This window comes from Dermochelys coriacea, chromosome 5, assembly GCF_009764565.3.
Source record: "Dermochelys coriacea isolate rDerCor1 chromosome 5, rDerCor1.pri.v4, whole genome shotgun sequence".
Taxonomy (NCBI): Eukaryota; Metazoa; Chordata; order Testudines; family Dermochelyidae; genus Dermochelys; species Dermochelys coriacea.
Window position 1 is genome coordinate 136,996,456 of NC_050072.1, and position 24,733 is coordinate 137,021,188.

General features: G+C 49.1%; 2 protein-coding genes across 6 annotated transcripts in view; both read right to left on the bottom strand.

Moving 5' to 3' along the window:
• Nucleotides 1-24,733, bottom strand: part of LOC119856331 (class I histocompatibility antigen, F10 alpha chain-like) — a 152,354-nt gene that overhangs the window by 28,114 nt on the left and 99,507 nt on the right.
• The window catches only part of LOC119856330 (butyrophilin subfamily 1 member A1-like), a 56,011-nt gene continuing 42,889 nt past the window's right edge, over nt 11,612-24,733 (bottom strand). For all 5 annotated transcript variants that reach the window (XM_038403704.2, XM_043515385.1, XM_043515387.1 and 2 more), the window contains one exon: nt 11,612-12,670. In XM_038403704.2, the coding sequence (XP_038259632.1) occupies nt 12,102-12,670 (569 nt within the window). In that variant the 3' untranslated portion in view covers nt 11,612-12,101. The remainder of the gene's footprint in view (nt 12,671-24,733) is intronic.

A 24,733-nucleotide genomic window follows, 5' to 3' on the forward strand; every position in this document is an offset into this window, starting at 1 on the left:
TATGGCCAGCAGAGTTCAGGATGATACAGAGGAGTTATGAAGAGTTTTAAAAGACTTTTAAGAACAAAAGGAATTCTAAAAATGATGATGGTCCATTATTAGATGGAAATGGTAGAATAGTCAAAAATGATGCAGAAAAAGCTGGTCTTCAATAACTATTTCTGTTTAGTATTTGGGAAATAGCTGGATATAGTGGTCATAGCAGATGATGTTCCTAAAGGATTTCTGGGGGATGTTAACCAGCAGCTACTAAAGCGAGATTTTTTAAAATCAGCAAGTCAAGATAACTTGCATCAAGAGTATTAAAAAAATTGGCTTAGAAGCTCACTGTGCTGTCAGAGTTGATTTTCAATAACTCTTGGAACATGGGAGGTGATGTGGGTAATTATAAGCCGTCAGCCTGATGTCCATCCCAGGCAAGATGATGGAATATCTGATATGGGACTCAATTAATAAAGAATTCAAGTATTTTGCTCCAGCAGCTGAGCTGCCATAAAGCATTATGAAAAGGAGTACTTGTGGCACCTTAGAGACTAACAAATTTATTAGAGCATAAGCTTTTGTGAGCTACAGCTCACTTCATCAGATTCATTTATGTAAAACAAGTGGAAAACAGATATGTCATAAGTGCACTGAACTGAGCATCATCAGAGCACCTGCTTGTTTTCTTTCCCCCTCCCTAGCCCCCAGCCACACGGGCACAGAGCAGAATACACCGGGTACTGCTGATGCTTTGCAACTTCATTCATAATCATAATTCATAAATCATCATTCATAATCTCCCTCACCCAGAGCTCAGCTCAGGTAAATTGTCGTGATGCCGTGGGAGGTGTGGTCAGATGTCAGGCTGCATGTGTGTGTTCTTTCTGCAGGCTGTACTGACTCTGGCCGGACAGCCCAGCAGGCTCCATTCACACAACCAATAAATCCACAGAGTTGGTTTGTAGCAAAGGGTGGAGGCACTTGGTCAGGTTTCTAGTCAACTGAGGGACTTTGGGTGTGGGAAGGATGAGGGATCAGGCTCTGGGAGGGAGTTTGGGTGTGGGAGGGGAGGGGAGGGGAGGGGTCAGGCTCTGGGGAGGAGTTTGGGGGTGAGGGGGAGGGGAGGGGTCAGGCTCTGGGAGGGAGTTTGGGTGGGGGAGGGGAGGGGTCAGGCTCTGGGGAGGAGTTTGGGGGTGGGGGGGAGGGGAGGGGTCAGGCTCTGGGAGGGAGTTTGGGTGGGGGAGGGGAGGGGAGGGTTCAGGCTCTGGGGGGGAGTTTGGGGGCGGTAGGGGAGGTTAGGGAAGGGGTCAGGCTGTGGGAGGGAGTTTGGGGGCGGAGGGGAGGGGAGGGGAGGGGTCGGGCTCTGGGAGGGAGTTTGGGGGCGAGAGGGGAGGGGAGGGGTCAGGCTCTGGGGGGGGGAGTTTGGGGGCGGGAGGGGAGGGGAGGGGTCAGGCTCTGGGGGGGAGTTTGGGGGCGGGAGAGTAGCTCCCTCCCAGATGTTTTTGTAGCCAGCTTCATGCAATGGAGGCTTTATAGAGTTCAGTGATGCGGTTACACCAATAGCTGTGATAGGCAACTTGCTATGAAATTTATCTGAAATTAAAATCCAAAGTTATTCCTCTGATTATTAATGTATTAAGTTATCCAACATCGAAACTCATTCAGCTTAACAGCAATTCCTTGTACTCCTAGACAGCCTGCTCTGTGGCTGTAGAATGACTGTGCCTCATCGGGCCAAACAGCAAAAATTAAGATGTTTGTACACCAATGCGAGGAGCCTAGGTAACAAAATGGAGGAACTAGAGCTACTGGTGCAGGAAGTGAAACCAGATATTATAGGGATAACAGAAACATGGTGGAATAGTAGTCATGACTGGACTACAGGTATTGAAGGGTATGTGCTGTTTAGGAAAGACAGAAGCAAAGGTAAAGGTGATGGAGTAGCATTTTATATCAATGATGAGGTAGAATGTAAAGAAATAAGAAGCAATGCAATCGATAAGACAGAGTCTGTCTGGGCAAAAATTACACAGGGGAAGAAAACTAGTAAAGCCTCTCCTACGATATTGCTTGGGGTGTGCTATAGACCTCCGGGATCTAATTTGGATATGGATAGAGCCCTTTTTAATGTCTTTAATAAAGTAAATACTAATGGAAACTGCGTGATCATGGGAGACTTTAACTTCCCAGATATAGACTGGAGGACCAGTGCTAGTAATAATAATAGGGCTCAGATTTTCCCAAATGCGATAGCTGATGGATTCCTTCATCAAGTAGTTGCTGAACTGACTAGAGGGGATGCCATTTTAGATTTAATTTTGGTGAGTAGCGAGGACCTCATAGAAGAAATGGTTGTAGGGGACAATCTTGGCTCAAGTGATCATGAGCTAATTCAGTTCAAACTGAACAGAAGGATTAACAAAAATAAATCTGCAACTAGAGTTTTTGATTTCAAAAGGCTGACTTTCAAAAATTAAGGAAATTAGTTAGGGAAGTGGATTGGACTGAAGAACTTATGGATCTAAAGGTAGAGGAGGCCTGGGATTACTTTAAATCAAAGCTGCAGAAGCTATCGGAAGCCTGTATCCCAAGAAAGGGGAAAAAATTCATAGGAAGGAGTTGTAGACCAAGCTGGATGAGCAAGCATCTTAGAGAGGTGATTAAGAAGAAGCAGAAAGCATACAGGGAGTGGAAGAAGGGAGGGATCAGCAAGGAAAGCTACCTAATTGAGGTCAGAACATGTAGGGATAAAGTGAGACAGGCTAAAAGTCGAGTAGAGTTGGACCTTGCAAAGGGAATTAAAACCAATAGTAAAAGGTTCTATAGCCATATAAATAAGAAGAAAACTAAGAAAGAAGAAGTGGGGCCACTTAACACTGAGGATGGAGTGGAGGTTAAAGATAGTCTAGGCATGGCCCAATATCTAAACAAATAGGGTTTGCCTCATTCTTTAATAAGGCTAAAGAGGATCTTAGGGATAATGGTAGCATGACAAATGGGAATGAGGATATGGAGGTAGATATTACCATATCTCAGGTAGAAGCGAAACTGAAACAGCTTAATGGGACTAAATCGGGGGGCCCAGATAATCTTCATCCAAGAATATTAAAGGAATTGGCAACTGAAATTGCAAGCCCATTAGCAAGAATTTTTAATGAATCTGTAAACTCAGGAGTAGTACCGAATGATTGGAGAATTGCTAATATAGTTCCTATTTTTAAGAAAGGAAAAAAAAGTGATCCGGATAACTACAGGCCAGTTAGTTTGACATCTGTAGTATGCAAGCTCCTGGAAAAAGTTTTGAAGGAGAAATTAGTTAAGGACATTGAAGTCAATGGTAAATGGGACAAAATACAACATGGTTTTACAAAAGGTAGATGGTGCCAAACCAACCTAATCTCCTTTTTTGAAAAAAGTAACAAATTTTTTAGATAAAGGAAATGCAGTGGATCTAATTTACCTAGATTTCAGTAAGGCATTTGATACCGTGCCACATGGGGAATTATTAGTTAAATTGGAGAAGATGGGGATCAATATGAACATCAAAAGGTAGATAAGGAATTGGTTAAAGGGGAGACTGCAACGGGTCCTACTGAAAGGCGAACTGTCAGTCTGGAGGGAGGTTACCTTCCTCAGGGATCAGTTTTGGGACCAATCTTATTTACTCTTTTTATTACTGACCTTGGCACAAAAAGTGGGAGTGTGCTAATAAAGTTTGCAGATGATACAAAGCTGGGAGGTATTGCCAACTCAGAGAAGGATCGGGATATTATACAGGAGGATCTGGATGACCTTGTAAACTGGAGTAATAGTAATAGGATGAAATTTAATAGTGAGAAGTGTAAGGTTATGCATTTAGGGATTAATAACAAGAATTTTAGTTATAAGTTGGGGACGCATCAATTAGAAGTAACGGAAGAGGAGAAGGACCTTGGAGTATTGGTTGATCATAGGATGACTATGAACTGGCAATGTGATATGGCTGTGAAAAAAGCTAATGCGGTTTTGGGATGCATCAGGAGAGGCATTTCCAGTAGAGATAAGGAGGTTTTAGTACCATTATACAAGGCACTGGTGAGACCTCACCTAGAATACTGTGTGCAGTTCTTGTCTCCCATGTTTAAAAAGGATGAATTCAAACTGGAGTATGTACAGAGAAGGGCTACTAGGATGATCCAAGGAATGGAAAACTTGTCTTATGAAAAAAGAAAAGGAGTACTTGTGGCACCTTAGAGACTAACAAATTTATTAGAGCATAAGCTTTCGTGAGCTACAGCTCACTTCATCAGAAGCATTTGGTGGAAAAAACAGAGGGGAGATTTACATACACACACAGAGAACATGAAACAATGGGTTTATCATACACACTGTAAGGAGAGTGATCACTTAAGATAAGCCATCACCAGCAGCAGGGGGGGGAAAGGAGGAAAACCTTTCATGGTGACAAGCAAGGTAGGCTATTTACAGCAGTTAACAAGAATATCTGAGGAACGGGGGGGGGGGGGGGAGAAATAACATGGGGAAATAGTTTTACTTTGTGTAATGACTCATCCATTCCCAGTCTCTATTCAAGCCTAAATTAATTGTATCCAGTTTGCAAATTAATTCCAATTCAGCAGTCTCTCGTTGGAGTCTGTTTTTGAAGCTTTTTTGTTGAAGGATAGCCACTCTTAGGTCTGTAATCTGTTAACTGCATTTTCCACCAAATGCATCCGATGAAGTGAGCTTCTTGAAAGCTTATGCTCTAATAAATTTGTTAGTCTCTAAGGTGCCACAAGTACTCCTTTTCTTTTTGTGAATACAGACTAACACTGCTGCTACTCTGAAATTTATCTTATGAAAGGAGACTTAAGGAGCTTGGCTTGTTTAGCCTAACTAAAAGAAGGTTGAGGGGAGATATGATTGCTCTCTATAAATATATCAGAGGGATAAATACAGAAGAGGGAGAGGAATTATTTCAGCTCAGCACCAATGTGGACACAAGAACAAATGGGTATAAACTGGCCACCAGGAAGTTTAGACTTGAAATTAGACAAAGGTTTCTAACCATCAGAGGAGTGAAGTTTTGGAATAGCCTTCCGAGGGAAGCAGTGGGGGCAAAAGATCTATCTGGTTTTAAGATTCTACTTGATAAGTTTATGGAGGAGATGGTATGATGGGATAATGGGATTTTGGTAATTAATTGATCTTTAAATATTCAGGGTAAATAGGCCTAATCCCCTGAGATGGGATATTAGATGGATGGGATCTAAGTTACCCAGGAAAGAATTTTCTGTAGTATCTGGCTGGTGAGTCTTGCCCATATGCTCAGGGTTTAGCTGATCGCCATATTTGGGGTCGGGAAGGAATTTTCCTCCAGGGCAGATTGGAGAGGCCCTGGAGGTTTTTCACCTTCCTCTGTAGCATGGGGCATGGGTCACTTGCGGGAGGATTCTCTGCTCCTTGAAGTCTTTAAACCACGATTTAAGGACTTCAATAGCTCAGACATGGGTGAGGTTTTTCGTAGGAGTGGGTGGGTGAGATTCTGTGGCCTGCGTTGTGCAGGAGGTCAGGTTAGATGATCAGAATGGTCCCTTCTGACCTTAGTATCTATGAACCACAGCCTGGGCCTTGTGCGTCTCTGACAGATGGCAAACTAAACAAATAGAAGTTTGATCCTCCTCACAGAACAGTTTCAGAGGCTTCCAGGTAGGGTGACCAGACAGCAAATGTGAAAAATCAGGATGGGGGTGGGGGGTAATAGGAGCCTATATAAGAAAATTGGGACTGTCCCTATAAAATTGGGACATCTGGTCACCCTACTTGCAGTGTTCCTCACACACCCTTTCCCCTCCTGCTCCGTCCAGCGCCTCTGAACTCAGCTGTTTGGCTGTTTCTACTTCTATCACTAGTTACCTATTTGGTCTGATGGCTCTTGTTGCACAGTCTCTCTTTACTTGGGGCAGGAGGTATCTGTATCAGATCCCTCCCAGCACTGACTGGTGCAGGCTTGGCTGAGATTGTGCCCACACTGCAGAGTGACAGGTTCCGTGAAATACGCCACACAGATTGGACAAGTAGCTTCATGCTGGAGACTTGCCACAGGGTTCTTTGGCACCATGGCTCCCTGTGGACCGTGAAACAAGAGTAAGGTTCACTTAAACACACCCAACCTGCACTACAACTGGGTGTTTCCTTTCTGGCACTGACTCTGCTGTTTGCTCAGGGTCAAGCACCAAAGAACGACAGTGGAGCATATACGTGGAGAGAGAGAAGCTCAGGGGGTTGAAAGCTAGCTAATAATCACAGACTTCAGAGGTTCAAGGGACAATTGTGCAGTCATTTAACCTGAGTAGTACACAAACACTGAGTTAAACATGGCCCTGGGCAAAAAAAATCAGAGTTTGTGTAAAGAGTCTGTCAAAGGGCTTTTTTTTATTTGGGGTAAACACAATCTGAGTACAGCAGAAAATTCAGCAGGTGCTCAAACTATGTTTGAAAAGAAAAGAAAGTAGAAATGCTTGTTTGGAGGGAAGGGGGAGTTTGTCGCTATTCATCTTTATACAGGGCAAGCTCTTTGGGACAGGGACTTAGGTACCTGTAAACTACCTAGCAGATTTGTGTATTGTGTATTTTCTTGGGATGGCGAGCTGGGTCCACTGTCTTCTTCCTGGCCTGTCACACACAGAGCCCCCACCTTGGGAGAGGTGAATGAGGACTCTAGAGCAACAGCTCTTAGAGAGAACACCCATTGACATGCATGGGGTAGTTCCCTCCTCTCAGAGCTATTGGCTCAGGCTCTCTGCAGACTCAGGCACATGGCACTGTATCCGTTATGCTTGGGTCACATTTTCAGAGTTTTCAATCACAAGGGCTAGAAAGTTGCGTTTTGATTGTTGATATTTTGTGATGAAACCAGAGGTCTGTTCTAATCAGGCAACTCCAGAGATTGGTCCCTAGGGCAGAGTCCACAGTACCTGTGCTTAACTCCACACCTGTATGTATGTTCCCTGCAGCAGAGCAAGGGCTGCTGTGTTCACAATGAATGTGAACACCTGGCTGGCAGGGCCTGGGCCATCTTGCTTCAATCCTGTGTGTGAGGAAAATGTTTCACACAGAGCTCTAGTGCCCACATCTCCCTAACGAAGAGTGCGGGGTTGACAGGCTGTGACAGCATCAGTGGCCAGGGCTCCCTGCACCTTCCCAGAGGAAGGAACCTGCAGGGGAGAGATTTAGGTGGAGCCAGTGACCAAGGGAGAAATTCCAGGAAAGTGGGAGATTCTGTGGCTCTGAGACACTCAGTCTGAAAAGGTTTCAGAGTAGCAGCTGTGTTAGTCTGTATTTACAAAAAGAAAAGGAGGACTTGTGGCACCTTAGAGACTAACAAATTTATTTGAGCATAAGCTTTCGTGAGCTACAGCTCACTTCATTGGATGTATTCAGTGGAAAATACAGTGGGGAGATTGTAACAAGAATGTCTGAGGAACAGTGCGGGGTGGGGAAACTATTTCCCCATGTTACTTCTCCCCCCCCCCCACTGTTCCTGAGTGCCACAGCTAGATCGACTTAACCCCCGGGGGCAGACAATGGAATTCTTCCTTTGACCTGGCTACCTGCCTCCCAGAACGGGGGATTAACTAGAGTGATGGAAAACCCACTTCCACTGTAGGAAGCATCTACAGTACAACACTTCAGTGACAGAGCTGAACCTCGGCTGCTGTAGTGGCTGTCATGTAGCCGACCCTTATTCTTCCGGAGGCCTACACCTAAAACGTAGGTTGACTTAGCTACCTCACACAGAGCTGTGACATATTTAGTGAGGTTAATCTAACCCAGGGGTCTCCAACTCAAATCACCATGAGGGTCACATGAAGACCAGTACATTGGCCCGATGGCCGCATCATTGACACCTTTTCATACGACAACACAAAAGTATAGTCAAATTGAGAAAAATGAAGAGTATTATAGTATGCTATTAAAAGTCAATGTATTAACTTTTTAAAAACTGTAATGTGAAGGGGGTTTTAATAAAATATAAACACCTGTAACTATTCCTTATGTGGTCAGAGGGAAGCTTGGCTCCTATGGCGAGCCGCAGGAAATAACTTTGTGGGTCGCATGCATGCTGCATGTTTGAGACCCCGATCTAACCCCTGATTTATTAACTGATGGATTAACTGCACTGATGGAAAATCTTGGGTCCATTTCAATGAGAACAGCTAGGTCTGCAGAACCTGGCACATTGGGCCTAACCCAGAGGCTGTTGTTCTTCTGTGCTCTGCCTCTTCCCCGAGCAGCATGGGCAGCAGGCAGACAAGGGTTGCGCACAGCACAGCTGGACCCCTCTTTGCTCGGTCAGATCAGAGCTTGGCCCACAGTTTGAAAACCTCTGTTAGATCCAGAAGTGATGAGGAGGGTGGTCACGTGTCACTGCCTCCACTGTCAAGAGCCACACATCACTCCTGTCTGCATTTGCCTATTGACAAATCAATGATTTCTGTTTACACAGTGTATTCCATGGTGCATGAACAATGCCGTAATACTCACATTGCATAAGCATCAACATAAAAAATCTCACGGCTTTGCAAGAGCAAATCATAAGTGACGTCCGTTTTGACTGAGACGTGTTTGGCAGGTGAAAGTGGAATATATTTTTACAGTGTGTGAGCGAGTTATATTGAAAATGAATACGTTTTTCAAACAACCTCATACTAGTCCTGCGAGTTGTGCTGAAGCCATGGACAATGCAGTCAAATAGTAAGAAACAAACGAAGAAGAGAAAGTTTGACAAAAGTTCTACTGATTTTGGTTTTATGGAATTCAGTGATTGACAACCGCAATGCATCGTATGCTTACAAATCCTATCATATGAAGCAATGAAACCTGCAAAGTTGAAATGACACATCGCAACAAAGCACCTGGAGTATAACGATAACTGCAGAGACTTTTTTCAGTGAAAGAAAGAAGAATCTAATTAACAGAATACTCAAACAACAAACATGATGTTGGTTCTGTAAAAGGTTCCAAAAGCATCTTTCTTAACAGTGCTTCTGTGATGCTGACAGAATGGTCAACTTGGGTATGACCTATAACTTAACAAGACATATTGAAATGTAACCAAGACAATCTACTTGTATGTAAATTTCAAAGAGACGTCCTAGACCAGCAATCATTAACCCATTTATTTGTAGTAATAGAAATCATGGGTAGATGCTAAGTGTATTTGTCTGTGTTTACCTGTATCTCGTTAGAATTTTAACAGTGTGATCTAATTAGCTTGTAGATGCTAATCCTGTTCCTGTTTCATAATGCTGTGTTCTATGGATTCAGAGGTCAAAAGGGCATATTATTATTTAGATGGGACTTGTGGTACAGTAATATAATTATCCTAATCTCACCTTGAAACTTGTAATTCCACATAGTAAACTACCTGTGAATTGTCTTGACAGTTTGACTGACTAATTGTTTTATGTAAATGAACACAACTAGTTCATCTAGGACATAGAAGATTAGCTTCAAAGCAACAATCTGCACTGCCTATTCTTCCTTGGGAGAAGATGCTGCTGTGATCATTGCTGTCAAGAAGTTTATCAATTGCTAGAAGACTATTAAGAAAATGTCACAGGGCTTGATCCTTCTTTATCTCAGGTCTGCTTAAACTTTGACAGAGAAGGTCTAAGCCACAAGACTGAGGTCTCTGGGTTTACTCTGGATTTACCCTGGAATTCTCATGGAAGAATCTGAACAAACTCTACCCTTGGACTGACTGTTGGACTAAAACCTTTCAATTTGATTCCAGAAAGACTTTTACAAATCAGCAACATTGCCATCTCTGCTATGAAACTGGGACCTGAAGACTTTTCATATATCTGTATGTATCTTGATCTCTTAACCACTGCAACTTTCTTCCTTCTTTTTCCCTTTTATTATTAAAACCTTTTGTTTCAGTCACTAAAGCATTGACATCTGCGTGATTATTGGGTAAGATCTGGGACTCATATTTACTTGGGGACTGGTGAACCTCACATATGGTGAATCAGGTTTTCAATAACCTCACACTATATTAGAATTGTCTCTGAAGATTGGGGTCAAGGGCTGGGATGCTTAAATGGGATTGTATTTAGCTTCTTGGTAACCAGGGTGGTATTACAAAGACAATTTTGTTACTGACTTGGTAACTCTAATTATAGAAGAAACCACCAATATGGGGGATTGTCTGCCCTATTCCTTGCAGTCTACCCCGACATGCCATTCAGGCACCTGGTCAGAATCCCTATAGCCTCCCCCTCCCAGACATGGCCCCTGCTCAGGAAGCTCCCACTCTGTACAGACCCAGGGCACTGACCTACGTTTCCGTGTTCCCTGCTGGGACAGAGGGTGGTTTCAGGACTCGCTGGGAAGAGGGTTTTGAAGAGGGACAGGAAGGAGAAGGGAGTTTTGAGGCACTGAAGGAGGTTCCATGCAGAAAAGAAGAGTGTGTCAGTGGGGCTGTGTGGCTGATTGGCGCAAGCTCATTGAGGAAGAAGGAGAAAAGTTCCTGGGTTCCCTTCCCATGAGCAGGTCCCGTTCACACACTCTAGGCCCATTGCTCACACAGCCCTTGGGCTGGGCTCTCAATCCCCATACTCTGGCCTGATCCTCCTTCTCCAGCTGTCCCCATTCCCCATCCCCTCCCTTCCCTTCATCACGCTGGGACCAGGTTCCAGGCAGAGACAATAAGGACGTGGGGTGGTGGGAGCCTTGTGGCCATGGTGGAGCAGACCTGTGAGAAGACCTCCCAGGACAGTAAATGCTGGGGCATTCCTTGTCACTCATTGGACCAGTTGCACCCACTCAGCTCCTGGGGTTGGCTTTTCTCTAGGAGTCAGATAATGCAGGTAAAGGCCCTGAGGGGACCTGGGAATCCACTGAACCCCCTCCCCCTGCTGCATGGAAACATACCCCAGCCAGGTAATGCTGGGTGGGGTCCTATCATGGGCAGAAAAAGGTCTCTGTCACTCTGTGTAATGGGGGGTGATTTCAGTTCGATGGGCCTCAAGCACATGTGGACAAGCTGTAGGGAAACGGGCTGAGTTGCCTAGTGCTCCCCCAGAGAAACACTGTCCAGCCAGGTTTCAGAGTAGCAGCTGTGTTAGTCTGTATTCGCAAAAAGAAAAGGAGTACCCGTGGCACCTTAGAGACTAACAAATTTATTAGAGCATAAGCTTTCGTGAGCTACAGCTCACTTCATTGGATGCATTTGGTGGAAAAAGCAGAGGAGAGATTTATATACACACACACAGAGAACATGAAACAATGGGTTTATCATACACACTGTAAGGAGAGTGATCACTTAAGATGAGCCATCACCAGCAGGAGTGCGGGGGAAGGAGGAAAACCTTCTGTGGTGATAATCAAGGTGGGCCATTTCCAGCAGTTAACAAGAATGTCTGAGGAACAGTGGGGGGTGGGGTGGGGGGAGAAATAACATGGGGAAATAGTTGTACTTTATGTAATTACTCATCCACTCCCAGCCTCTATTCAAGCCTAAGTTAATTGTATCCAGTTTGCAAATTAATTCCAATTCAGCAGTCTCTCGTTGGAGTCTGTTTTTGAAGTTTTTTTGTTGAAGGATAGCCACTCTCAGGTCCCTCTCAGGTCTCCCCTGTCCAGTCAGGGGCAGCAACTTCATCCCCTAAGCCAACCAACCCCTCTCCTCCCACACTGCCTGTCTCAGCAGGACTCTGTGCTGTAGCTGAGTCAGGCCAGTGCCCTCCCCAGAGCCGTGGGACTCCCCCAACTGTTCGAGACTCTCTCCCTTCAGACCAGGCCAGGCAGGAGCATTTCTCTGACTGTCACTCACACTCAATGTGCAAATAATTGTCTGAAATGCCTGCAGCATGAGACCCACATTTTCACTTTATATGCCCAGGAACCTGCACCTCCCTCTGCCCCTGCATCCCCACTTCCACGCAGCCTGACCTCACCTCACCCCACCCCTTCTCTCCCTCTCTCCTCTCCCTTCAGCTCACAGGCCTGGTGCTGAGAGCTGAGAGGGGAGGAGGTAGCGGGGGCAGGCAGCTGATGCCTTTACACCCTCCCCCTGGGAACAGGCCTGGGGGCTGGTCAGTGGTGGGAGGGGCCAGTCTCTGCTGCGGGGGTCACTGGCAGGGACCGGGATTCCCTCCGGGCGGAGCCGGGACCGGGCGGATTATCAGGGGATCCACGTTTTTACCCCCTTCATTGAGACAAGGACTGAAATAAGGGCGGAGCATCCCGGAGAAGGTGCCAGTGAAAGTGAAGAGATGGGACCGGTCAGTCACATTGTAAAACGAGACCTCACCTGCCTCATAGTCCAGGAAAACCCCCACCTGGCCGGGCCTGACACTCACAGGGAGGCGAGTTAGGGGGGAAGTGCGGGCCCAGTATTTTTCTCCGTCTCTCAAACACACCACAAAGTACCCACTCTCAGATGTGACACTGATACTTCCCTTCCTCCTCACAGAGTCCCTGCAAACCCCCAGAGTCCACTCAGGCTTCTTTCCCACCTCCACCTCCCAGTAATGCCTCCCGCCCGTGAACCCCTCCGTGCCCAGAACAATGACATAAGGTTCAAATCTCTCCGGGTTGTCGGGAAGATCCTGTTGTGTGTCTCCGTGTCTCACACTTTTCCGATCCTCGGACAGGATGAGGTTGGACTGAGCTGTGGCTGGATCCAGAGTCACATCCACTGGGGAGAGAGTGACAGAGTCAGAGCCTGGGGCAGGTCACTGGGGTCAAAGGGAAATTAACCCTCTTTAATCCCTCATTATAAATTCACTTGCCCAGAGGGGGAATGGAGGGAAAATATTAAATATCCCCTCCCCACAAAAGGCAGTGAGACTTTCACACTTGACCTGTTTATTCCCTGGGGAAGGAGACAGAGGGGTTGATTTAGAGCAAAATAAACACAAAATAGCCTATCCCTGGGGTCTCATGGCATCTGTGTCTCCAAGTTGCTTGGTATCTGAGCAGGACTCAAGTGTGAGGACATAGACCGTATGCACAGAAGCATGTACACTGATAGGCTAAAAGGTGCTAATAGTTGCCATCAGGGGTAAGTGCCCCACACTTTCCCTTACCACCTTCTTGTTAGATTCATAGATACTAAGGTCAGAAGGGACCATTCTGATCATCCAGTCCGACCTCCTGCACAACGCAGGCCACAGAATCTCACCCACCCACTCCTACGAAAAACCTCACCTATGTCTGAGCTATTGAAGTCCTCAAATCGTGGTTTAAAGACTTCAAGGAGCAGAGAAGCCTCCCTCAAGTGACCCGTGCCCCATGCTACAGAGGAAGGCGAAAAACCTCCAGGGCCTCTCCAATCTGCCCTGGAGGAAAATTCCTTCCCAACCCCAAATATGGCGATCAGCTAAACCCTGAGCGTATGGGCAAGATTCACCAGCCAGATACTACAGAAAATTCTTTCCTGGGTAACTCAGATCCCATCCATCTCATATCCCATCTCAGGGGATTAGGCCTATTTACCCTGAATATTTAAGGATCAATTAAATTACCAAAATCCCATTATACCATCTCCTCCATAAGCTTATCGAGTAGAATCTTAAAGCCAGATAGATCTTTTGCCCCCACTGCTTCCCTTGGAAGGCTATTCCAAAACTTCACTCCTCTGATGGTTAGAAACCTTCATCTGATTTCTAGTCTAAACTTCCTGGTGGCCAGTTTATACCCATTTGTTCTTGTGTCCACATTGGTGCTGAGCTGAAATAATTCCTCTCCCTCTCCTGTATTTATCCCTCTGATATATTTATAGAGAGCAATCATATCTCCCCTCAACCTTCTTTTAGTTAGGCTGAACAAGCCAAGCTCCTTAAGTCTCCTTTCATAAGACAAGTTTTCCTTTCCTCGGATCATCCTAGTAGCCCTTCTCTGTACCTGCTCCAGTTTGAATTCATCCTTTTTAAACATGGGAGACCAGAACTGCACACAGTATTCTAGGTGAGGTCTCACCAGAGCCTTGTATAACGGTACTAAAACCTCCTTATCTCTACTGGACATGCCCCTCCTGATGCATCCCAAAACCGCATTAGCTTTTTTCACAACCATATCACATTGGCAGTTCATAGTCATCCTATGATCAACCAATACTCCAAGGTCCTTCTCCTCTTCCGTTACTTCTAACTGATGCGTCCCCAACTTATAACTAAAATTCTTGTTATTAATCCCTAAATGCATAACCTTACACTTCTCACTATTAAATTTCATCCTATTGCTATTACTCCAGTTTACAAGGTCACCCAGATCCTCCTGTATAATATCCCGATCCTTCTCTGAATTGGCAATACCTCCCAGCTTTGTATCATCTGCAAACTTTATTAGCACACTCCCACTTTTTGTGCCAAGGTCAGTAATAAAAAGATTAAATAAGATTGGTCCCAAAAACGATCCCTGAGGAACTCCACTGGTAACCTCCCTCCAACCTGACAGTTCGCCTTTCAGTAGGACCCGTTGCAGTCTCCCCTTTAACCAATTCCTTATCCACCTTTTGATGTTCATATTGATCCCCATCTTCTCCAATTTAACTAATAATTCCCCATGTGGCACGGTATCAAATGCCTTACTGAAATCTAGGTAAATTAGATCCACTGCATTTCCTTTATCTAAAAAAATCTGTTACTTTTTCAAAAAAGGAGATTAGATTGGTTTGGCACGATCTACCTTTTGAAAACCATGTTGTATTTTGTCCCATTTACCATTGACTTCAATGTCCTTAACTAATTTCTCCTTCAAATTTTTTTCCAGGACCTTGCATACTACAGATGTCAAACTAACTGGCCTGTAGTTACCCGGATCACTTTTTTTTCCTTTCTTAAAAATAGGGACTACATTAGCAATTCTCCAATCATTCGGTACTACTCCTGAGTTTACAGATTCATTAAAAATTCTTGCTAATGGGCTTGCAATTTCAGGTGCCAATTCCTTTAATATTCTTGGATGAAGGTTATCTGGGCCCCCCGATTTAGTCCCATTAAGCTGTTTGAGTTGTGCTTCTACCTCAGATATGGTAATATCTACCTCCATATCCTCATTCCCATTTGTCATGCTACCGTTATCCCTAAGATTCTCTTTTGCCTTATTAAAGACTGAGGCAAAGTATTTGTTTAGATATTGGGCCATGCCTAGATTATCTTTAACCTCCACTCCATCCTCAGTGTTTAGCGGCCCCACTTCTTCTTTCTTAGTTTTCTTCTTATTTATATGGCTATAGAACCTTTTACTATTGGTTTTAATTCCCTTTGCAAGCTCCAACTCTACTCGACTTTTAGCCTGTCTCACTTTATCCCTACATGTTCTGACCTCAATTAGGTAGCTTTCCTTCCTGATCCCTCCCATCTTCCACTCCCTGTATGCTTTCTGCTTCTTCTTAATCACCTCTCTAAGATGCTTGCTCATCCATCTTGGTCTACAACTCCTGCCTATGAATTTTTTCCCCTTTCTTGGGATACAGGCTTCCGATAGCTTCTGCAGCTTTGATTTAAAGTAATCCCAGGCCTCCTCTACCTTTAGATCCATAAGTTCTTCAGTCCAATCCACTTCCCTAACTAATTTCCTTAATTTTTGAAAGTCAGCCTTTTGAAATCAAAAACTCTAGTTGCAGATTTATTTTTGTTAATCCTTCTGTTCAGTTTGAACTGAATTAGCTCATGATCACTTGAGCCAAGATTGTCCCCTACAACCATTTCTTCTATGAGGTCCTCGCTACTCACCAAAATTAAATCTAAAATGGCATCCCCTCTAGTCGGTTCAGCAACTACTTGATGAAGGAATCCATCAGCTATCGCATTTGGGAAAATCTGAGCCCTATTATTATTACTAGCACTGGTCCTCCAGTCTATATCTGGGAAGTTAAAGTCTCCCATGATCACGCAGTTTCCATTAGTATTTACTTTATTAAAAACATTAAAAAGGGCTCTATCCATATCCAGGTTAGATCCCGGAGGTCTATAGCACACCCCAAGCACTATCGTAGGAGAGGCTTTACTAGTTATCTTCCCCAATGTAATTTTTGCCCACACGGACTCTGTCTTATCCATTGCATCGCTTCTTATTTCTTTACATTCTACCTCATCATTGATATACAATGCTACTCCACCACCTTTACCTTTGCTTCTGTCTTTCCTAAACAGCACATACCCTTCAATACCTGTAGTCCAGTCATGACTACTATTCCACCATGTTTCTGTTATCCCTATAATATCTGGTTTCACTTCCTGCACCAGTAGCTCTAGTTCCTCCATTTTGTTACCTAGGCTCCTCGCATTGGTGTACAAACATCTTAATTTTTGCTGTTTGGCCTCGCTCACGTTTTGTACCCTATTAGGCACAGTCATTCTACAGCCAGTATAACCTATTAGACTAGTATCCACACCGCCCTCGCTCCTTATATACATTCTCCTACCCACGGCTGTATCCTTTCTTACTTCGTCTTCTTCCCTCTTAATGCTAAAATCTGGCATGGAGATTACCTGGACATCTCCCAACCATCTCCCCCTAATTCCTAGTTTAAAGCTCTCTTCATCAGTTGTGCCAGCCTTGATCCTAGAAGTCTATTTCCTTCCCTACTCAGATGAAGTCCATGCCGAGAGAACTGTCCTCTGTCTGTGAATGCCTCCCAGTGGCCATACATCCCAAAGCTTACTAACATACCTGTAGAAACCCATCTTGTTACCCTTCACATCCCTTGCTAGCTGCAACTCTAATTGTGCTTTGGCCTTCTTGATTACACCCCTGCATGCTCAAGTAATATTTTTATACTCCTCCCTAGTCATCTGTTTACGTTTCCACTTCTTGTGAGCTTCCTTTGGTATCCAGCTGCTGTGCATGGCCAAGAGTGAAATAGAGAGAGAGCCGGCCCCAAGCACCCCACAGCCCTTTGGCACTGAGATCCGGGAGACGGGGGGTGTTGACAGCCACAAAGAGACAGGGACCTGATGGGAAACCTGTCCAGCAAGGACCGCAGTCTGCCTGGGGCCAGCCTCGAGGGGTTCTGCTCAACCCATGAGATCTGGTTTGCTCTAACTTATAGTCAACTAAACTCACTTTACAACCCATGGAGGTTACTAGGATGAAAGGATGGGCTGAATGCTCAAGAGGAGTTAGGCATTGTGATGCTCAGCCTAATTATAGGTGCCTAGAAAAATTGTTGCAACTCCCAAAGCCTAAGCCAGGCACGCTCTAAAGCTCCTATAGGAGCCTGAAGACTGACTCCCAAAAGCCATCATGCTAGGCAGAGCCACTTAAGCAAGCCTCTGGCAGGGGGCTGTGAAGGCCTTCCCTCTCTCAGAGATAGATACAAACGTCTGGACACTCACATGTCAGCTTGTGAGTCTGAAGCTGGGAACCCTCTGTAGAGCTAGGTGCTGATGCCATTTTAGCATGGGGGAGGTGGTTGCCCACCTTATAACCTTTAGCCCAGAGGCCAGGGCATTTACCGGGGATGTGGGCGAAATAAGTTTAATTTTCCCCTCTCTGCAAGAGGGGGAGAAAGGATTTGTGCAGGCATCTCCCACCTCTCAAGAGAGGCTCTAATCACTGGGCTATGGGTTATTCTGATGTGTGATTCCTGCGGAAACTGTTTCTCTGTGATTAAGTAACGAAAGAGGGATTGAAATGGGGGCCCGGGTCTCCCAGCTGGTACCTAATTGTGCTCCAGAGTCATTCTTATTCTCTCTGGCCCAATGTCTGGATTTACCCAGGAGAGGTGGGAGACACCTCCACCATTCAAACCTTTTCTCCCTGTAAGGCAGAGAAGGGAAAATGAACCTGAGTCTCTCACATCCCAGGTAAGTGACAGCCACTGGGCTACAAGGGAGAAGGTGGGCCCTACCACCACATTTTGAATGTGACTTGATCCAGCAGGTGGCCTCTAAGCATGCCGATCAGACTGGGCTCCACATGCGACTGAGGTGGCTAAATTCCTGTCTTTGCCTGATCTGGGAATCTCTGGGGTTGAGGTAAGAGATAGGTGCGTGGACGCCCAAAGGGAGGCAGTGGTGCACATGCCTAGAGGCCAAAACAGATATCTAGCAAACTTTTATCCTGATCATTTAGGCACCTACAGGGCTGAGGCAGGAGTTTTGTGCATCTGGCCCGAAACTGGGACTTAAGAACCTAACTTTTTTGAGCATCCAGATCAGTGACTATAAGGGACTAGAAAGGGAGGTACTAGATGTGCTTTCATTCATTTTAATGGAATGAGGCTGCCAACTTTTTCTGGTTATGGGGTGGTGCAGGAAGGATTTATTGAAGAGATTTCAATAAGTGATTTTAATCATGATTTAAATCAGCAAGCAGGAAACCTTGATTTAAATAATTGATTTTCATCATGTTTTGCATTTGGACTTTTTAGTTATTTTCCTAAAGAAAGATTGATTCTTATTAGTTGGTAACCATTAAAACATATTGATTCACAATTATACTACATTTGGTGCTTCTTCTTGCTAACCAGGAAGATACGCTATGGCCCAGATTCTAAAGGTATTTGGGCTCCTAACTTCCATTGAAATCAAGGAGAGTTAGATGTCTACAAATCTTTGAGGATCTGGGCTCATATCATGTAATTAATCAATCAGCTACATAGCTTAACTTACATTTATTCAGATGCTTAATTTTTTCTTCGTTACATGAGAAAATGGTGAATGATGGATTTCTTATTTAATAAATTCATTTTTCACTTGTGATTCAAGTTCTCTAGATGCTGTGACAAAACTCTGTCCTTGTCTCCATGGGTCCGGTGTTTCCTGGTGGATTTCGCTTGCCTCAGAGGCTCACTGTGACCCTCCACATAACCCTTCTCTGTCTAGAGACAAGGGCAGAGGTGAAAGTAAGCCGGTACACCCCAGTATGGCGTACCGGTAAGAGCCGGTGCACCGTACCAGGACCAGCTTTCTGAGAGGGCAATTTAAAGCCCTGGGGTAGCAGTGGCGGGGCTGTGGCAGGGATTTAAAGGGCCCCAGAACTTCAGCCAACACTACCCCCCCCCCGGGGCTCTTTAAATCCTGGCCTGAGCTCTGCTGCTCGAGCCCCGGGGTAGCGGTGGTGGGGCTCTGGCAGGGATTTAAAGGGTTTGGGGGTCTGCTGAGGTAGCGGCAGCTGGAGCCCTGGGACCTTTAAATCACCACCGAGCCCCGGGGCTCCCAGCTGCCTCTGCAGCTGGTAGCTCGGGGTGATTTAAGGGGCCCTGGGCTCCCAGCCACCACTACCACAGCTGGAGCCCTGGCCCTTTAAATCAAGATATAAAGGGCCCGGGGATTTAAGGCCACACCTCTTCCAGTTGAGGCCACGCCCCTTGCTCAGGACTCTGGCGTACCAGTAAGTCTTCTAACTTACTTTCACCCTGGACAAGGGTCACAGGCTATTGAGCCATTTTCATCCTAAGTCAGTGCACAGTCCTTTGCACAGTCTCTGTTGTCTCCACGTCTCAGTGATTAATCAGGGAGGGGACACAGGGGGGAGGGGGAAGAGCCCAGGTCCGCCCTCTACTCTGGGCTCCAGCCCAGGGACCCTAATAATATCAGCTACGGTAGCTAACCTTTTAGAAACGGGACACATACAATTTCCTGGGCTACTTCCCCTACAGCAGCTCTCACTTCCTCAAGCTCCACTTCACCCTCACCTCAGGGCCTCCTTCCTTGTGCCTGATATGGTGTGTACTACTCAGCCTCTCCAACCGCGCAACTTCCTCCCACAGCTCCTCAGATGCCCACCCACCTGACTGACTGGGAGGCTTTTAACTAGTTTCAGCCTGCCCCTGATTGGCTTCAGGTGTCCCAATCAACCTAGCCTTCTCCCTGCCTTCTGGAAAGTTCTTAATTGGCCCCAGGTGTCTTAATTGACCTGGAGCAGTTGCCATTTCACTTATCCTGGTCTTATTGGGATTTGTTTAGCCTGGAGCGAATCTCTCTCCCTCCCACTGCTCTCCCACAGCCGTCTAGCTTGGAGGGAGGTGGGAAGCTGCTACTCCTGCTGCTAGGCCCTAAGCTCTCCCTGCTGCTCCAGCTGCTCCCCTGGCTGGGCCAGACACCACCCCCCCAGTTCTCTGCTACCTGGTTGCTGGACCCCCCATTCTCGGGTGCTGCTACTGTTGAAACTGCAGCCCCGGGGGGGGGGAGGCTGCTAGCCCACTCCCCAGAGAGGAGGAGTGGGGACCCCAGCCACTGCTGTTGTGGACACCACCACCACCACCTGAGAGGGGTCCTTTCTGCCTGCCTGGACCACAACCTGGAGTTCCTGGAGCTGCTGCTGCTGCAGAGGCCGCTGCCTGGAGCTGCTGAAGCCCGAGGAGGAGAAGAAGAGGACCATCTACCAGTGGGGGAGCACCTAGAGACTTTGCAGACCACCGTGGAGGGGCCCTAAGACTAAGTAATTTTCAAACTGTGCTCTTGTGGTGGGGGTCTTGACTGTGCTTGTAGGGACACAGGGGGTGTGGTGTGGAGCTGCCCCCCAATCCATCTGTGTGTCCCCCCCACCCCCCATCACTACTACCACCACCACTGCCCCCTCCACCACCCCCACTGGCTGTATACCATCTGCCTCAGCTCCAGCCTCTGGACTCAGCTGCTTGCTTGGCTTGCCACGCCCTATTTCCACCCTTTGGACCAGAAGCAGCAGCCAGCTAAAAAAGACTTGTGCAAGTGCACATGGGCGCATGTGCCCCCCCTGGACTGCCTACCCCCCAGCTTTGCCCTTTACTACCTGCCCCATTTGCCACTTGTTTTGCCTCCTCTTTTGCTCCAGCCCCCCTTACTAGCTTCAGTTTGTTTGCCTGCCCCGCCCATTTCCTTCTGCAGCCTTTGTTTGTTTGCCCCGCCCCAGCCTCTGAAGCTAGCCCCTTGGTTTCCCTGTTCTACCCCCAGACCGCTTAGCCCCTCGCTCCGTGTGCCCATGCCCCCTCCCATGCGCTTGTGCAATTCCCCTTTTTAGTTGCAACCCTCTTCACTGCACCTTCGATGTTGTTGAATCCCCCCCCCCCGTAGTGCACCAAGAGGAGCCGGAATTTCCACCTTGTGTCGGTGACTGACCCCTAACCCCTGATTGCCCCCCGTCCAGCCCACCCCTTTTGGCGCCCTCCTCCCCTGCCTGCAGCCTAGCGGGGAGGAGTGGTCGACCTGCTTCCCCTCTCCCCTCCTCCTTTTGGTGTCCCCCTTTCCTCCTTGCTCATGATGGCGGGGGATGAGACGGGTGAGACCTCTCCAGTAGCCCGAGCTCTCCCTCCCCCCGCCTACCCCTCCGTCACCCCCCCAAGCTTCTACGTCCGCTGCCAAACCATCTGCCATCGCCCCCGCTGGGGCACCAGCAGCGACGGGCACCGGGGTGACCTCCACTGTTGCCACGTCTATCACCCCCTCAGATTTGGGGGGAGTCCTCCCAGCCGGCGGGAAGGGCCAGGGGAAGAAGAAGGGGAAGGGCCCCGCTAAAAAGACCAGGCCCTCCATGGCAGGGGCTGCCCCCAATGCCCCGGCCCCATCTCCAGCTGGGGCGCCCCTCCCCGCTGTTCCCTCCACCAGCTCTGCAGGTGTCCCTCCCCCGGCCCCTAGAGCATACGCCCAGGTGGCGGCAGCCCCCCCGCCTGCCGCTACATCATTTCTCCAGCCCACCGCCTCCGCTACCATCTATAGCGGCCGGCGCCCCTTTCCCACCATGACCAGGAAGCACGGCGTCCGTTGCCTCCTGGTGCCCGCCTCGCCCCACGTGGAGACCTATGTGCGGGCATTGGCGAGGGTGGTGGGGCCCACGGCCATTGTGGCAGCCTCCAAAATGTATGGCAAGGTCGTCTTCTTCTTAGCATCGGAGGCCGCCGCCCAGGAGGCGGTGGAGAAGGGCCTGGCGGTCGGGGGCGTGTTCGTCCCCTTAGAGCCGCTAGAGGACCTGGGCGTCCGCCTGGTTCTGACCTCCGTCCCTCCCTTTCTCCCCAATGCCGCCCTGTTACCCGCCCTTTCTACCTTGGGAAAGCCCATCTCTGTCATCAGCCCGCTCCCGTTGGGCTGCAAAGACCCCGCCCTCCGTCACGTCCTCTCCTTCCGCCGGCAAGTGCAGCTTCAACTGCTGCCGGCGGCGCGCGACGGAGAGGCACTGGAGGGGTCCTTCCTAGTCCCCTACCAGGGGACCCCTTACAGGGTGCATTATTCCACGGGGGAGGCCCGGTGCTACCTCTGCCGGGCGATGGGGCACGTCCGGAGGGACTGCCCCCTGGCCCGGGAAGAAGGGCCATCCAGGATCCCCGAGCCCCGGCAGGGCACCGGCCCCGTCATCGCCGACGCCCCTGGCTGCCCGGCACCTGAAACCGCCCCTCCTCCTTCACAATCCACCATTGCTCCCGCTCAGGCCCAAGGGGCAACTCCCCCACTATGCCCAGACGAGCGGGAGAACCCCGCCACAGCTGCTTGCAATCTGGCGGGGCCTGTGGAGGAGGGTGCGGCAGGGACAGCGCCAAGCATGGGAGAGGGCCCGCCCCAAGGGGAATCTTCCCTCCCTTGTGCTGCCCCACCGTTACCCCCTCGAGTCCCTGAGCCACTGCCTCTGCCCCCTGACACAACCCCTGCTAGCCAGCCCCCGGATGATGCCATGGAGGGCTGGGCCCTAGTCCAAGGGAAGCGGGGCAAGCGGAAGGCTCGAGCTCCGCTCCTCCCATCTGACGCGGAGGCCCCCCGGAAGACCAGGAAGAGGGGCACTGATGCCGACCCTTCCGCTCTACCCACGGGTGTGCTCCATCCACCAGAGCCGGCTGGGGAAGACGTGGCAGCACTGGAAGGCGGTATCTCCCCTCCACGGGAGTCCCTCCCCTCCAAGACCTCCGAGGTACCATCTGAAACCCCAGTGTGCCCCGAAGCAACCGCCGCGTAAGGTGCCGGCAGGGAGAATCCCGAGGTAGCGGAAAACAATTTCCCGTCTATATATGAGGAGATCGAGGCCCTGGGTCTGACCCCGGTCACCCAGGGGGAGGACGATCCTATGCCAGCGGGCCTCGATCTGGGCGACTTCACTCCAACCCCCCTTCCCCCATGTTCCCTCCCCCTAACCGTTGCTTCTGCTCCCACCTCCAAGGAGCCCCTGGACTCCTCCATCAAACCGGCTGCGGAGGGCACCCCGCTGAGATCCGCCGAGCCTGTTGAGGCAACGGCCAGTGCCACGCGGCTGGAACCTGAGCCACCAGAGGCATCCCTCGCTGGTGAGGAGCATTCGACCTCCTTCCCGGGAGAGGACCCTACAGAAGAAAGTCCACCTCCTGATGCCGTGGCTGCCAAATCCACCAGAGAGCTTGCGCCCGGCATCGGTGAGAGCCCTCTCCCGACCCAGACTCTCACCTCTACCTCTGCCCCGCCCTTATCCCATCCACCTCCCGAGATGTTATTGCCACCCCTGGGACTGTCTCCTTCCCCTTTCCAACAGATGACTCCCAGGGAGCGGCCTTTGTGTTTACCCGTCCCGACCCACCAGGGGCTGCCATCCTCCCTCCGCTGCCCCCTATCGCCCCAGCATTCAGGTCAACCCATCAGGAGCCCCATCGGGGGTCCGCACCCTGTCTGCCCATCTCAGTGGGCCATGGGGCTGTAGCAAGGGTCCCGTCGTGGAGTAACCAGACCGTAACCCCAGCCCCCCATGCGCTGCGAGAGGAGTCACAGGAGTTTCTAGAAGACATCCGTGGCTCCCGCAACAAAGTCCAGCTTGCCCTCCAGCGATGGGGGGACTTTAATCAAATCCTCGGGCCGCAAGGGTCCTCATGGGGGAGGGTAAAAGGACTGGGAGGCAGGGCGCCACGGCCTACCAGCGGGTCCGCCTCTTCCGTGACTCCTTACGCACCTACGGGGTGGGTCACAGACTGCTGCGTGGCCCGTCGGGAGCCGCGAGCATCCCTGCCGGCGAGGATCCCCCCCAGCCCTCCTCATGGCACCCTTTACCATCGCAACATTGAACACCCGTGGCTGTAGGATGGGTCTCCGCAGGTCCCAGATGCTCTCCTTCCTTCGGGAGGGGAGGTACTCTGTGGTTTTCCTGCAGGAGACCCATACGGATCCAACCGCCGAAGACACCTGGATTGGGGGGGACAGGATCTACTTTAGCCACCTCACAGTTCGTACGGCTGGAGTGGCGACCCTGTTCTCCCCCAACCTACGGCCCGAGGTGCTGGGGGTCGCCGAGACTGTGCCGGGCCGCCTGCTGCACCTCCGGGTCCGCATGGAGGGGCTCGTAGTCAACCTCGTCAACATCTATGCCCTGGCAGCGAGCCCAGAGCGGCTGCAATTCTATCAGCAGGCATCCGCCTTCCTCGGCACCTTGGATCCTCAGGAGTGCCTGGTCCTGGGAGGGGACTTTAACATCACCCTCGAGGAGCGGGACCGCTCGGGGACCGAGCAGAGCCCGGCCGCCGTGGCCGTCCTCCAGGAGATAGTCGAACACCACTCCCTGGTGGACGTCTGGCGCGACCACCACCCGGATGACACTTCCATGTTCACCTTTGTCCGAGTGGAGGCCCATCTGTCGCGCCACTCCCGGTTGCACCACCTTTATTTATCACGCTTTCATCTTTCATGAGCCCACTCCTCCAGCATCCGGCTGGCCCCTTTTTCTGACCATCATATAGCCACCGTGACAGCCTCCCTCTGCGCGGAGAGGCCGGGGCCGGCCTATTGGCATATTAACAACAGCTTGCTGGAGGATGTGGGCTTCGTGGCGTCCTTCCGGGAGTTCTGGCTGGCCTGGCGAGGGCAGCGGCGTGCCTTTCCCTCGGCAC